Source organism: Caloenas nicobarica, chromosome 9 (assembly GCF_036013445.1).
Source record: "Caloenas nicobarica isolate bCalNic1 chromosome 9, bCalNic1.hap1, whole genome shotgun sequence".
In the NCBI taxonomy this organism is placed as follows: Eukaryota; Metazoa; Chordata; class Aves; order Columbiformes; family Columbidae; genus Caloenas; species Caloenas nicobarica.
The window spans coordinates 17,088,522-17,104,519 of NC_088253.1; the positions used below are offsets into that span (position 1 = coordinate 17,088,522).

General features: G+C 43.4%; 1 protein-coding gene across 8 annotated transcripts in view; it reads left to right on the plus strand.

Moving 5' to 3' along the window:
* Window positions 1-13,091, plus strand: part of CTCF (CCCTC-binding factor) — a 33,493-nt gene extending 20,402 nt beyond the window's left edge. For 6 of the 8 annotated variants that reach the window (XM_065641039.1, XM_065641035.1, XM_065641040.1 and 3 more), the window contains 10 exons: window positions 1,202-1,982; window positions 2,637-2,807; window positions 3,633-3,766; window positions 5,232-5,352; window positions 6,185-6,334; window positions 7,574-7,734; window positions 8,151-8,333; window positions 8,722-8,857; window positions 10,324-10,494; window positions 11,516-13,091. In XM_065641039.1, the coding sequence (XP_065497111.1) occupies window positions 1,214-1,982; window positions 2,637-2,807; window positions 3,633-3,766; window positions 5,232-5,352; window positions 6,185-6,334; window positions 7,574-7,734; window positions 8,151-8,333; window positions 8,722-8,857; window positions 10,324-10,494; window positions 11,516-11,697 (2,178 nt within the window). In that variant the 5' untranslated portion in view covers window positions 1,202-1,213 and the 3' untranslated portion in view covers window positions 11,698-13,091. The remainder of the gene's footprint in view (window positions 1-1,201; window positions 1,983-2,636; window positions 2,808-3,632; window positions 3,767-5,231; window positions 5,353-6,184; window positions 6,335-7,573; window positions 7,735-8,150; window positions 8,334-8,721; window positions 8,858-10,323; window positions 10,495-11,515) is intronic. The other 2 variants (XM_065641041.1, XM_065641038.1) reach the window with 1 other exon arrangement.
* Window positions 13,092-15,998: the final 2,907 nt, after the last annotated feature.

The following is a 15,998-nucleotide window of genomic DNA, read 5'->3' on the forward strand; positions in this document are numbered from 1 at the left end:
AGGAAACTGGCATTTTTGCTACTTATTTCAGCAGTAAAATTTACATTGGTACTCTCAACACTTAAGCAATAAGTATAATGCTTTCATTTTTCCAAAGTAAACCGCCTGAAACAGAAGTAGACTTGCAAAATACTCCTTTACTATGATATTTATTATTTTCATTTGGGGAAGAGGACGTAGCTGCAAAATGACAGTTTCTTTTAGCTATTATTACTCTTGAAACAACCTTCCTGCAGAATCAGACTACAAGAATTTCATATTTTACCCTGAGTGTAGAGAAAAATGCTGGATGGTCTAAGGGGGAAGAAAAACTAGACTGGATGCTTGTATGCAACCATTTACAGACTTAGAGTTAAGGCCCACCTAAATGCTGAGCTTCAGTATTATTGTTTATGACTGCGTGGATAGATTTAACCCAGGTCCCATCAGAAATTATTCGAGTCTGCCAGGTCTGAGTCCACATCATTTAAATGGAAGTAAAATTTTTCCTGACCCTGGTCTGCCTGCTGTGGCTCGTTCAGCCCGAAGAGGGCACCATGCATCATCTGAAGTAGGAGCAGCAATTGAACTCCATGATGCTCACAAAAAATACTTGACTAACTCTATGTCCTTTTTTGTTGCTCACAGAAATTTAAACATCCAGGAAATAGTAGCTTTTTTGACATGAAACAAGTGAGGCTGAAGTTCTTGTGCTCAATTCTTAGTGCTTTTTCTTCCTGGAAAAGTCCTGCAGTTCTTAAATGTAATACTTTCTTGAAAGTTGGCTTTTTACTTTTAACGGTATGTTATTTTCATACCTTTAAAATTTACAGCCAGAGATTGCCTCCAATATTGCTAAGCTATGTGAAGTGACTAAACAATCTCAATAAGGAATAATACTGCTCTATATCTTGCCTGTGGGATTTGTGGTCTTTGAGAAATGGGAACATGCGTATTGCTTCATCTCTCTCCTCCTCACTTTCCTTCCTTTCCAAGAAACCGGTACAGTTGTCTGACTTCAGGCCACGTTCTGTGATTGCCTCGGTTTACACTGGTAACAGGTTAGGGGAGACCTAGAGTTCTCAAATCTGATTTCTGAATATGATCACAGTATGTTGCTGCTGTTGAGCTGGTTGGTTTCACTTGGGCCACTTGTCTGGGGGTTGTGCAGTTGTTAAAATGCACTGGATGGTGTGCAGCATTCATTCTCTTCTCTTTACAGCAGGAAGCTGAAATGGAAGGTGAGGCAGTCGAAGCGATTGTGGAGGAATCAGAAACATTTATAAAGGGGAAAGAGAGAAAAACCTATCAAAGACGCCGTGAAGGTGGGCAGGAGGATGATGCTTGTCATATAGCACCAAACCAAGCAGATGGAGGGGAAGTAGTGCAGGATGTCAACAGTGGTGTACAGATGGTGATGATGGAACAGCTGGATCCAACTATTCTCCAAATGAAGACTGAAGTAATAGAAGGTGCAGTACCTCAAGAAACAGAGGCCACAGTGGATGATACACAGATCATAACACTTCAGGTTGTTAATATGGAAGAGCAGCCTATAAACCTTGGTGAGCTTCAGCTGGTCCAAGTACCTGTACCAGTGACTGTACCTGTTGCCACCACGTCTGTGGAAGAACTTCAGGGAGCTTATGAAAATGAGGTTTCCAAAGAGGAAGAGCCCATGATCTGTCACACCCTCCCTTTACCAGAAGGCTTCCAGGTAGTGAAAGTGGGTGCAAATGGTGAGGTGGAGACACTGGAACAAGCTGAACTTCAGCCACAGGAAGATCCCAATTGGCAAAAAGATCCAGATTATCAGCCACCAGCCAAAAAAACAAAGAAAAACAAAAAGAGTAAGCTTCGCTACACCGAGGAAGGCAAAGATGTGGATGTCTCTGTGTATGACTTTGAAGAGGAGCAGCAGGAGGGTTTATTGTCTGAGGTCAATGCAGAAAAGGTGGTGGGCAATATGAAACCACCAAAACCAACAAAAATCAAAAAGAAAGGTAAGCTCCCCATCTGCAAGTGAATATTGCAAATGTATTTGTTATGGTGGGACCTTGCAGTGTGATTGAAGTGACTGAGTAGATGCAAGTGGGAGTAAAGCAGACATGCTTAATGTGACTTACTCTTTAAGAGTGCTTAGCATTATTGTTTCTTGGGCAGACCTCCCATCTTCTTCACCTAGGCTACAAAGGAGCTCATTTTCCTTGAGTGTGATGCTGTGGCATTAGTATTCCCATAAAACTACAATTGAAAAGGTTCTTCTCTTTGCTGTAATACATACATAAGAGTTTGTACATGGGGTTTACATCAGGAGCCAACATATAATTAGTTCTGTAGGTTTTTCCTTACCAATTTCTGGGTAGGGTAGATGGTGCAAAATGCAGCAATAGGTATGTTTGATTTTTCTAAAAGTGTAAATTGAGGAACCGTTTTTAGAGTGCAGAAGGAACATTGAGTGCTGGCATACTAATGAGAACTGAAGCCAAGCCAGCCATAGGCAGCGACTGTTCCGAAGGATATGCAGTTGCATTTAATGGTACATGATGGCTCCTGGTAGTATTTACACCTCCAAGAATCTTTACTTTTCCTGGCTGATCTCTTATGCAGTTGACCACAGTGCTGTCAAGAGTAAAGATTATTTCCTTCATGGCTAGGTGTAAAGAAGACATTCCAGTGTGAACTGTGCAGTTACACTTGTCCACGTCGTTCCAACTTGGACCGCCACATGAAAAGCCACACTGACGAAAGACCACATAAGTGCCACCTCTGTGGCAGGGCCTTCCGGACAGTCACATTGCTGAGGAACCACCTCAACACTCACACAGGTACTCTTGCTTTTGCGTGTGCTGTTTTTGTAGGATCTGCTCTGTCTTTAGGACAGATAGAAAACCAGGGTGGGTCCGTCTCGAGTCTGTCCAGTTCTACTTACGTAACAAGCTAAAAAGGCAGAAACGTTGCAGTGCTGCTGCTCATTTCTCATTTGAACACAGTTTTCTGCATGGGGAGGTCAGGTGCACATCTCATCATATATGTAGGTATAAAAGTGATCCTGGGCGGGATCTGAAATTAACTGATGCTATAGAAAATGTTCCATTTGTCTTGAATATTAGTAGTTGTGTTCTAAGCTTTGTGTTTTTGGTGGTGCTTGCGGAAAAGTAACATGAGAATGAGGCTGGAGCTAAACATAAAGGAATTGAAAATAGAAAAAAAAAATCAGCACCCTAACCCCAAGGACTGGATTATAAACCAGACCAATAAAACTTACTTAAATTTCTAGTATAAAACTGAAGCTCGTTGTGACCTTTCTACTGAAAAAAGGTGTAATTCATATTCCTTGTTTTCTCTGCATATTTATGTCTAACTGCGTGGTTTGAAAATTGTAAATAAGTGATACAAAAATAAGGGAGTCTGTTTCCTCATTGAAGGTATATTCTCTGAGATATTCAGTCCTTTATTTATACAGAAGTTGTGATTCTTGTGTATTATTTGCTGTTCTAATCTAATCTTTCAGAACACAAAAGCAATGTTGCTAATTCACTTTAAAACAGACAAACAAAAAACAAACCAATGACAAAAAAAAAACCCTGTCCCATATTTTTTGTCACTAAACCTGAATGTCATCATCTTCCTGTTTTGCTGCAAACGATCAGGTACTCGCCCTCACAAGTGCCCAGACTGTGACATGGCCTTTGTGACCAGTGGAGAGTTGGTTCGGCATCGCCGCTACAAACATACCCATGAGAAACCATTCAAATGTTCGATGTGTGATTATGCCAGTGTGGAGGTATGTTGGTTAATTGTTACAGTGCTGAATGCTTCCTCGTACACTTCAAAGCCTGTTCACCATCTGTTAGAAACTCTGTTCTTAGGTATTTCCTCTTTGGCTGCTTGTTTAAAAGGCTCTGAGCAAAAAAAAAATTATAAATCAGTTCTGCTCTTCGAAACAAATGGTGGGGTTTCCTCAGTTAATGAGAAAACAGTTTGAGAGCATTTATGCACAGAAATCCTAAGTGATCTCTGTTTCCTCTTTGGAGACAATAGTTGTTGTCGTAGTTTCTTAAATTATCTGGCCTTTAGGATGGTTGCAGGAATTGTAGCCTGCTCTGTGTTGAAGGAGGCAGCCGTCTCCTGTTGCAGCAGGCTGTACTTTCAGACTAGAGCTACCCTCCCATTTTAGAAATGTGCGTTCTACACATTGTCCGTTTATATAATTAAGGTGAATGTAGCCAAAACTAATGAATCTCTGCCTCAATATTGGTGAGAAGCAGCTTTGCTAATATTGGGCACTTGTCTAATTTACTCAAGCAAATTAAGCTTCCTGGAAGGCTCTGCCCTATGCAGTATTGTTACTTATGCTACAGAACAGCTTTATATTGTGATAGGAAATTTGAGCAAGATGATGAGCAACAGAATTTTTGAAAAATGGGGTGTCTGCAGTGGCAGAAGGCTACAGTGGGAGAGCTTGAGCAGGGACTTGGGGCTTTTTTTTCCTCCCTGCACTGTGGCTGCAGTGCTGTAATTCCAGGCCCTGTGGTTTGAGTGCTGAATAAATTGTGTTGCAGTGGTTTGCGTAGGACAAATTAGGAAAGAATAATCAAGTTGGTCCTTATGTGAGATCGTGCTGTGTTTTGTAGTTGATGACTAAGCAGCTTGGTCAGGCTAGAGTAGAAAATGCCTTAACACTTGTGTTTGTGCTGACCTTTGAGCTGGGTTTGTACCTTCTAAATAAAAGCAGGAGAGGAAAGGAATTAAGTCACCCTGTTGATTGTAGGACTAGATTTTTATTCTTCTTAGGAAGAATTTGCTTTATCTTCTCCCTCTCAAAGTAACTGGAGAGAACTTAAGAAAGCACCCTGTGGAGAAAAATACACTGTACAGTGGTTACTAACCCCCTGCAACATTCCTTGGGTGTGTGCTTTCCCAGAACACTTCCATGTGTCTCCAGGATGCTTTCAAATTTTAGTGTGTTTTCAGATGCTGAGATGGTCGGTAACAGTAAGGTGAGCAGAAGACTAAGTCAGACTGTGCGGAGTGTGGGAACAAGCATCAAGCAAGACTGAGAATGGGGTTGGGAGGTGAGGCAGTGGGCAGGAGCGAGTGGCTGTGTGCAGTGTGAGAGCAGCATTGAACCATGCTTGCTTGTTTTAGTGGCAAGATTAAAAACGCCTTAAACTCTTGACTGATTTCTTGTACTTTTGGCAGTCTGACCTGTTATCCGTGCTAACTTCAGTCTTGCTCTTGAATTGCAGGTTAGCAAATTGAAACGCCACATTCGTTCTCACACTGGAGAGCGCCCATTCCAGTGCAGCTTGTGCAGCTATGCCAGCAGGGATACCTACAAACTGAAGAGGCACATGAGGACTCACTCGGGTATTGATGCCATGTTTTGGGGTTTTTTTTAATGTGGTGTTTATGTTTTAGTGTCAGAGTGCTGAGGCTGTGTACAATGTGTGCTAACACTTGAACAAGGGAAAAAAAATTATTTTGTAGGTTAATATAAAACCTCTATAAAGTCTGTTGCTGAAGAGAATGCACCATGATTTGTAAGCACTCAAACTCATAACCTGATAGGAATTACTGCACTGAGAAATGAGCTTGGAGGATTCTTATTTCCAGTGTGACTGTGAGGTGATAAAATACAGACACATCCAGTACGAACAGAAGAAACTTCTTCTGTTATCAGTGTTCCACTTCCAGTTTAAGGTTATAGCTGTTTACAGTTTTCATGTGTGAGTGCAGTTGCAAAAGCATCTCACACATGTTAGTTCGTAAAGATCCTGAATTTTTTCTTTGATAGAAATAGGGATGTTTCTAGCCCAGAACATTACTGGAGTGCCAAATTAATCATATTGCTAAAATTGAAGGGAAGAAAATGCCCTTGCATGTATACATGAGCATTTAGAACCCTGTCCCCCAAAAAATATGATGCCACTTGCTGTCTTTCAGCAGCCTTTGTGTAGGTCTTCCATGCATTTCTCAGAGTAAATATAATAATTTAACTTGAGGCTCTTTGTAGAAAGATGCATACTGGAGCTAAAACTTCTAGAGAAAGAGACATTACCGAGCTCTTTGTAGGGTTAATATTTCTATGAACTAGCTGTCTGTTGCAAGTTTCTGGGAGGTTGTTTGGTTTGGGGGTTTGTGATGAGATTTCTTTTTAATAAAAGTACTTGTGCTATTTTTTTTTCTTCTGCTACTGAAGGAGAGAAGCCATATGAATGTTACATCTGCCATGCTCGCTTCACTCAGAGTGGTACCATGAAGATGCACATTTTGCAGAAGCACACAGAGAACGTGGCCAAATTTCACTGTCCTCACTGTGATACTGTTATAGCGAGAAAGAGTGACTTGGGTATGTGGCTGGTAATACACATTTTTAACTTACCATAGCTGCTGCAAACTGTAAGAATTTTCCGTTTCTTTTCATTATGTGAAAATGTAGTATGTTTTCCAAGCACATGAGACAAGCTACTGTTTCCAGGCCCATAGATGCAAGGCATTTCTTGAACTTGGACTGAGATTACAACTGTGAATGGATTGCAGTCTGAAAAACCAAAAGATCATTTGGCTTGACCTCTTGCACATTGGAGGCCATTAAGTTTCGTGCAGAGATATTTTCATCAAGCTAAAAGGTTTGAATTAGAAGAAATGGTTTAATTTTCCAGGATGTGGAGCTGTGTGGCACCAGAGAGAGTAGGGTCACAAAAGTCCTGAGTCCTTGCAGCAGGAAAGTCTTGATCTAGTGAGCAGTACCAGCAGACAAGCTCTCTTTTATGTTCTACGAGAAGGTGAAAAATAATATTACGCCCAGAGCAGCTGAGGAGAAGGAAGAAACCACGATTTGGCAGAACTTTCTGTCTATAAACAGTATATCACCCAAGTAATGGGAAGACAGGCTCCCTTCCAATAAAGACACATGTAAAGTGCTACAGTGAGAGGCAGTTCGAGGGAATGGCAGTCAGTTGATGTCAGGAGCAAACGAGCTGATTCACAACAGAGGAAAGCTGATGTTAGCTATGAAGAAATTTTCTTCTAATAATGCTTTAGTCTTCACTAAGTTACCTCGTGCAGCTGTGGTATGCCCTTAGTTGGAGGATTTTAAAGAAGTGACTAAAACCTCTGTCAAGGATTATATGCTGGTATCCCTGTTGCCTTCTAGCACTGTCACTCTGACTTCTAATCCTGCAGAAAATCCTGTTTCCCCCGGTGTATTACCTGGCTTCTGGCTGTATCCAGGCAATTCAAAGTAGTCTTAAACATAATGGTCCACAAGGCGCTTTAGTCTGACAACATACGTTAACAAATGCAAGTGTGCCGTGTTGGCACAGATTGCAACTAATAACCAAATCTGGAATCCCATGGAAAAACTTGATGGAGTTTTTTGGCAAGACCTTTCTGTCTATAAATTGTTCCGGTTGCTTTTATTACAATTACGAGTCTCTTAGGTTTTTAGTTGAATCCTAAATTAACTGTTTCACTTTTTCAGCTCAAGCTCAAGAGTGTGGAGGGAAGATCGCCCAGGGGACTGAAGGCTAGTCTTTCGTGCTTGGAAAGCTATGGTGATTAAAGCCTCTGATCCTTTTCTTCCTAGGTGTCCATTTGCGAAAGCAGCATTCCTACATCGAACAGGGCAAGAAGTGTCGCTATTGTGACGCTGTGTTTCATGAGCGGTATGCCCTCATACAGCATCAAAAGTCTCACAAGAATGAGAAGCGCTTCAAGTGTGACCAGTGCGATTATGCATGCAGACAGGTAAGCTGGTGGGACTGGCACCCTTCACGAGTGTTAGGAGCTAAAAATATGAGGTGGAAATCTTAGCTGTTAAGTTTGACCAGCTGTCAAGATCAGATTAGCTCTGTAAATCTTTGGAAGGGTGTGAAGGAAAGTTCAGTAGCCTTTGCTGCTTGGTGTAGTGCTTCCCTGTAGAGAAGTATCTTCTGAGTCACAACCTTGATGTACCTGTGGACAAAGGGATAAGAGTCCATATAGGAAGGAAATGGGTAGGACTGGATAATGTCATCAATCAAGATGTTCTCGCATTCCTGTGGAATCACCGTTTCCTTGCCGCTAAGGATAAAGTTTTCGCTTCCTTTTAGCTGAAAATCCACTCTTCTGTATCTATGTCTGAGTTCTCAAGATACTTTTCCTGTCTTGGTTGTCTGTGTCAGGAGCGGCACATGGTCATGCACAAACGGACCCATACTGGAGAAAAGCCTTATGCCTGTAGCCATTGTGATAAAACCTTCCGTCAGAAACAGCTCCTAGATATGCACTTCAAACGATACCACGATCCCAACTTTGTCCCTGCTGCCTTTGTCTGTTCCAAGTGTGGCAAAACGTTCACTCGCAGGGTAAGGCAATACTCTGTTTTGAATTGTGGGGTTTTGGGGTGGAATGAGGCTTTTAGCCAAGGGGAGGGGAGCATGTTTACCCAAAAGGAAAGGTGACTGAGGTACAGGGCACAAAATTGACCTTTTAAATAGACCGCTTCTTTCTGAGAGGAAAAGAGTGGGAAGGAGACTTGGTATAATTCAGAATTAGTGGTAGCACATGTTAGCATTGACATCTTGAGCAATGTGAAAATGCAACTATATGAATTAAAGTTAATGACATTTACCCATTTCCCCTAAATAAGACATAAGTTCCAGAAATGTGTTTGAAAATACAGAGCTAGAATATCTGAACTTGAATTCAATGCATGTTCTATTTTTTGTTGTTTTTTCTAATTCCCTTGAGTAGAACACAATGGCCAGACATGCTGATAACTGCTCTGGCCTAGATGGTGGGGAAGGAGAGAATGGAGGAGAGACAAAGAAAGGCAAACGTGGCCGGAAGAGAAAGATGCGGTCTAAGAAAGAGGATTCCTCTGATAGTGGTAAGAAACAGCTCAGTACATTCTGAGACTTGCAGGTCCGTGATTCAGTCTGTTTGCATGTGGGCTGGCATCGAGAAGAGGGCTTTTGAGGGGCTCTGACTGCTGGACAACATGCCAGAAGGTGGGTTAGGTACAATTTGTTACAGGGTGGCTACTGTCTGTAAGCTTCTCCAGAACAGGGAGATGACAGAAGCTGTTGGGGCACAGAGTGATCCCTTCACTGCAGTTTTATTTGTGAAGGAAAAACTCAGTCATCCCTCCTGGGAGAGGGAAATTTTAGTCATGTGTTCAGCAGGAAAATGCAAGTAGAGTCTCAAGACCAACCACTTCAAAGATGATTCTGCAAAAGGAGTGTTGCTGATTAGTCTCTCATCTGGAGTGCTTTATGTAATGAAACACGGGGTGTAGGTTGGGAGAACAGGGATAGCTCTGGCTAGAGAATGTGTATCTGAAATTCTTATGTGGCAGGCATGTTCTATAGGGTGAGTATGGTCAAATGGCTTGTGCAAACCTTGACAGGAAGAACTTTTTAGGAATAAATGCTTGAACTCACGTTTGCCATATTCAACTTGAGATTTTTGGGGTCTTGAACACAAGTCCCAGCGTCTGGGAGCTGCTGCCCTGGTTTCCTCTGTACTTAACAGAGAAGGACTCAGGTATTGCATTGTCCTTTCTTGAGGGCTGGGAGACTTGTTATTGGCTCCCTCTTGAGTTATTTCATAGAGATTCTGTACTGGCTGCTACCACTATTTACATGTGACTGGCCTCTTTTATCCTCCTGTCCCTCTATTTTACCACACTTACTCCTTTCCAAATCACCTCTGCCCCTTCTATAAGCATCCTGTGAGTAGTCCTGTGTGATCCAAAACTGCCTTTCCCCTGTGTCCCATTATGTGTCCCACGCCCAGCCAGCAGTTCCCCCATGCCCCTTAGTCTGAAAGGTGATCTGGAGAGCTGCTCATTGTGGTGGGTTTCACACCTGGATGCTGGGGCTGATGGCTCTCCTGGGAGTGGCCCAAGCAAGATGTTTGTTCCAGGCAAGAAGTCCTTGATTTGGGTTCCCACCTTCCATTGTGCCCCCCTGTGCTGTTCTGGGTTGTGCGGGTGAGACTTTGATGGGCTGATGATTCCTCTGATGGGGCTGGGAGTAGCCCAACAGTCTGTTATTTGGTTCCTCTTCTGCCATTGTCTCTCTGAGCTCCTTTGTGGATGTGCAGAAGAGCTTTTATCATGTAACCTAATGTAATTATGTTTCCTTTTGCTTTCTGAAGGACAAATTGTTCTCCCTAATGTGGGGGTAGCAGACTAACAGCCTCTGCTACCAGCTTCCCCACAAAGGCCTCGTTCGCCTCTTTCTTATCGGAGTTGACTCCTTTTGGATGAGGTTTTGATGGTGGTTCTCTGTAGATGGATGTGTTTTATTCTTGTTTAAACTGAAGACTTACCTGATAAAATGTTTCTTACAGAGGAAAACGCTGAACCAGATTTGGATGATAATGAAGATGAGGAGGAGACAGCGGTAGAAATTGAGGCTGAACCAGAAGTTGAGCAAGAGGAGGCTCCTGCACCACCTCCCAGTAAGAAAAGAAGAGGAAGACCACCAGGCAAAGCTGCCACCCAACCCAAACAATCCCAGTGTAAGTCATTAATTGAAGTTCATGTTACACTGCATGCTTGAGCTGCTTTTTGCTTGGATTTGGCAGTTCTTGTAGGAGAACTGCTCCCCTCAAGTGAGCTTATTTAACAAGTAGATAACTGTACTTTTTCTGTTTTGCTAAGAACTCACTTTTTGCATGAAACTTGTTGCAAAGGTTTCCTGGTCATGAGGAAACATAGCCACTTCAGACTGTGCTAAAAAGGAGAGAGTGTTATTTTTTCTTTAGCATTATTCCATTTCTTAAATGCGCAAACTGCTCACTTCTTTTTGCACCAGTTATGGTGTCTCTACTAATGTGTACAGTTCATGGCAAAGCAACTGTTACTACAATCACCATGCTGTTCTTGCCTGTGGAGACTTTTGTAGGTATTACCACAAACAAATGTGCTGCAGGTCTGGAGTTCTGAGCATAGCATCAGTGCATAGGTCATTTTAACTCTACAGTTTTCTCCATTAGAGTAGACATCAGTAACTGCGAAGTCTCAAGTAAATAAATTCTAGGAACAAAGCAGGATGAGGAAATTTGTTGGAACTTCCAAGGGGTAATAGCTTCCCAAGTGGGCTGCCTGTCTGCTCAGTGCTACAAGTGTAGCCTGTCTCCTTCCTACAGTTACAGCCTGTGGAAATGTTTTATGCTGAATTTGTCACTAGTGTCACTGGATTCATCTGAATTTGAAGTTTTGCCTTATAGACACACATTGATATGGTTTTGATTGATTACCAAATGCATTGTTTGAATAATGTCTTAGTATCAAAAGGCATGTTGGAACTTTTGTAACGTCATCAGACAGGGGCAAGGAAATAGATGCTTGGATGAACAAAGCAGGTTGAATTGCTCCTCACTAATGTGGGAATGTGAGTTGTGGACCCACCTTCCCTTTCCATGGAAGTCTTTTAAGTATCTACCAACAAGTTACCTGCTCAGGCATGCAGGCCAGCTCTGGAACCAGTAAAAAAATTGGTCATTTTCCCCCCCTCTCCTTTGTTTTCTGCCCTTCTAGCTGCAGCAATCATTCAGGTTGAAGACCAGAACACTGGTGAAATTGAAAATATTATAGTCGAAGTAAAGAAAGAACCTGATGCAGAAACAGTAGAGGAAGAGGAGGAAGCTCAGCCTGCTGTAGTGGAAGCTCCCAACGGAGACCTCACTCCTGAGATGATTCTCAGCATGATGGACCGGTGATGGAGGAAGACCATGCTGGCTGACTGAACTGGCCTGGGCTGTGTTTAAGCGGCTCAAATCTATTTTTCCTTTTACCTTTTTTCTTGGCTTTGGGAAATGCATCATTTTAGACCATTTTACCAAACATACTGGGAGATAAAACTTCAAAATGATGTTAGAATGTGATTTAACTAGAACTTGCTGTTTTATGTTAGCATTACAGGATCATGGAACATTAGGAAATATTTTGGAGTCCTTGAGGGTTTCCTGTGAGATGCTTGATTTAGTTTTACTCTGAATTGCATTGTAAAGCTGGTCCAAGGGCCGTGTTTACATGCACCAAGTTTTAATACACAAAAGTGGAAGCCTTGACTAGAGTATGTGGTAAACCACTCTGGACTTGCCCTTCCAGTTCCCAGAGTCCTTGAGCCTCCTTCTCTCAGTAGTGTTTTTAACTGTAAATGCAGACTTGGGAGGGTTCTAGACTTTTAAATTTTTTTTTTAAATTTTATTTTATTTTTGCTTTTCCCCACTGACTAGCTCCAGTTCCCCAAGTCGGCTGCACACGGTAGTTTTGGCATGCTCCAACTGGTTTCTGTCCTTAATATGCTTTGCTTTCTGCAAAGCATTTCTGTAATGGTCAAGCTTGTAAATAACTTTTTTTTTTTACATTTTAATCTTTTTCCATTAATTAAGAGGTATGCAAAAATGCGGTTTAAATAAACCCCAGTATTTTAATTCCTTTCAAACTAAGTGACAAGAGAACTGATAGAGTGTAAATGTTGGAAAAGCTGTTGATAACCAATCACGTAGAGAAGAGACGTACCCAGACTATTGCTTGCAGAACAAGAGGAACCCACATGTGAAATCTGGTTTTGAAGCACACAGAACTGGCATTTGAAACATGTATAAGTAACTTTCTTTTTTTGAGTTGTAATTTCATGACTACATTTTCTTTGCTCTATCTTGTAGTTGTATTTTGTGTTTATGAATCCTGTGTTAAGGCAGAAGTGGTGATTTACAAGTGGGTCACTGCAGCCCTCAAAACCTGGGCCAGGAAATTTTAATAGGTCAGTAATTATACAATTTTGGATCTCTGATAAAGACAAAAAAGGAATAATGTGAAATACAAATGATGCCTGTATATGAACTGTCACATGTTAAAATATGTAAGCTTTTTATAGAGCCTCAGTCTTGCTGATTTCAAACAAATTTTTCTTCTATGTATCGCTTTTAAGAGAGCTATCAGTTTAGCTATCAGACTCTAGGTTGATGCATTTTTGTACTTAGCTGTACTGTGTGATATTTTTCATTATTTTAGGAAGCCAACATGGGAAAAAAATACTGTTATAAAATATGTAATGGGGTTTGAAAGCTGGGAAGGAGAATATACTGCTGTACAGCTAATAAATAATAATGGATTAACGTGTGTGCTCACCGGCTGCTTTCTTGGTGTGTGTAATAACAGTGTGACTGAAGCTGCTCCTGCAGAAGGATGCTGCAGGCCCAGACCAGGGACCAGCTCTTCTCTCGCTGGAGACGTTCCCTCAACCCTGTGCCAAACATGAGGTGTCTGTGATGTTAGATCACGGTGTGCGGCAGGTGAGCATGAATGTACACAAGTGGTGTCACTGCTGGAGGAGCATGCAGGAGAGGTGATGTGAGATGTGCCGGGCTGGCCGCTCGCAAAGGTCAGCGCGTACAGCTCGAGCGAGAAGTAGTGCAAGAGTTGTTGCTTTTGTTCATTTTGGCTGTGAGTTTAAATGATTGTAGCTGATGGCTTAGAGAGCGGGAATACTCCTTCCATTTCATTCTGAGAAGTGGGAGTGATACATAGGTGGAGTTTTCATGCTGTGTTGTCTTAGTTACCTGTGAAAGCAGCTTAGAGCCAGCTGAGAGTAAGCAGTGATGTAGCTGCACACTGTGAGTTCAGGGTAGTACCTCATACCAGTGGCTTCAGAACAGCAGTTGGTGCCAACAGCACAATACTGCTTATTTAAAACGAAATCTTAAAAAGCACGAGAGTTGCTAGACTCAATTTTCACTAGTTGTTGGGTGACTAGTTCCTGAGAGGATGGTCCTTCTTAAACTTGCCAAGAAAAGCTGGAAGTTGATGCCTGGAATGCTGAGCAGGATGGAGGTGGGAGAGGTGAATGTCAGGGCTGCTGCTGCCTGGAGCTGGATCTGACTGCAGAAGTGGGTAAATCCTCAAGTGCTTTCTCAGTTAGACAAGGAGCTTGTGTACTCGCAAGCCCAAAGATGCTTCAGGGGGAGGCAGTGCTCTGAAGATGTGGTTTTGCATGAGCCTAGAGCTTGGGAGGCTTTGTGTTGAGCTGGCAAACAGGATGTCCTCAGGATCTGTAAGGAGCAGCACCAACCATCTCTTTAACCCACTGGCTCAGCCCACTATGGACAAGTGGGGCATTAGCGATACTGCAGTGGCTTCATTTTAACTGGTGACCCATGATGGTGCCCTAAGGAGGCGTGGTGTGTGCTCAGGCACCCTTGGTCTGCTGCAAGACCTCCATGCACAGCAGCTTGTGCCATTGTCCCCAGATCTGGGTGACCCCAAAGCATGTGTCACCAGTTCTGGAGTTCAGAGGAGCTGGAGCAAATGGCAGAGTGTGGACAGCTTGATGGTGGGTTGAAAGGAAGAGAGCCTGAGAGGTGGATTTGTCCAAAGGCTACAGGTGTGGTTGGTCCTGAGTAGTCCTTGATCTGCTGGTGGTTTGGTGCATTTCCTGGCAGCTCCTGCCTTGCTGGTCCCACCAGGCCTGGAGAAGCGAGCCTGATCTCCCAGAGACCACTGGTGGCTTCTGTTGCGCTTATGTGAGGAAAGAATTTCTAAGCAGCATTGTTTAGTTAATGTAATGGATACGTGTAGTGTTGTGGCGTGTAGAGTGGACCTGGTCTTTTATTGTGGGTTGCTTTTTCATCTTCCTTCAGAGACCCAAGCAAGGTTTTAGCAGGGATGAGAGCAGTCACCCTGCGACTATCTCACTTTTTGTCTCAGCCTGGTGTGTTACTTCGCGATCTGCTCAGTTGACCTGGTTTCTTTGTGCCTGCTCAGTCAATAGTCCTGTTCTGCAGCCTGGTTTTTATTTGATTTGAGCTGGGGCTCCTGCCTCGGGCAGGGATCTGCTTGTCTGCCTCTCTTGCAGGCTTCTGCTTTGCCCCTGATGGAGCCACTCTGGAGAGGTGCAGAGCAACATCCCAGCCTGTTCCTGAGGATGCAGCTCAAGCCTGAATGTGAACAGGACATCTCTGCTCAACCCCAGTGCTGTTGTCAGTACTGGAAAAGCTGTGACCCATGTCCTGGACTGTGAGTGAAAAGCCGGGGCTAGCGTGGATCTGAGGAGCATCACTCCCTTCTATTGCTGGTGCTCAGGCTGCTGTCCTGGGGACATGCTGGAGGGTGGCAACAGGACAGAGAAGGGCTGAGACCGGCTCTGCGTGACTGCTGCAGCCTGACAAAGGCTGGTTTGGCTTCCAGCACTGAGAGCTCCCCCGGTTAGAGGGACCGACTCCTCTGACATGGATCAGCAGGGGGCCAAGCCACTGAGGGTGTCAGCGTCAGACTGTGGTTTGTTGGCACAAACGGTGGCTTTTTCTCTTTAGTTCAGTGGAGAAAAAACTGACCTCTTGTACTCCTTTTTCCTCACATCATTGTAGCAGATGATTCTGCAGGTGCAAAGAGGACAAAGGTAGATCGGGGGACAGCTCAGGGAGACCAGGGCAGGGATGCAGCTGTTGGCAGAGGTGGAGGACAGGGACACCCTTGGTAGCGCAGTTAGTGTTTCCCAAGCTGCCTGACTCCTGGAAGGTGGGCAGAATCCACACTATGCTGACATGACCAGGATTGTGGACTAAACTGTTTTGCTACCCTAAACTGTGCTGGTGGGAGCAGCGCAAGAACTGCAGGGGAATTGCTGGTCTGAGCTTCTGTTTAAAAGCAGACTGAAACATGGGCTAGAGCCGGGCAAAATCCAAGGAGGTCTTCAGCAGGCAGTCGGGCAAGTATGGTGGGCAGCCAAGATGTACAAGCAGGAAGGGAAAAAGGAAATGCACAGAAAATACAAAGGGGGACAGGCTGCCCAGGAGGAGCTTGCATGTGCAGGGATGGAGTTGGGAGAGTCAAACCTCAGCTGGAATTTGCCTTGGAGAAGCATGTAAGGACAAAAAGAACAGCTTCTGTATTAGCAAAGGCTTCAGCAGCAGGCAGGCTTTGGAAAAATGCAGGCCTGCTCCTTAATGGAGTAGAGGGCTTAGTGGCAAAGGATGTGGAAAAGACCAAGATGTACTCAGTGCTGCTCTTGCCTTGA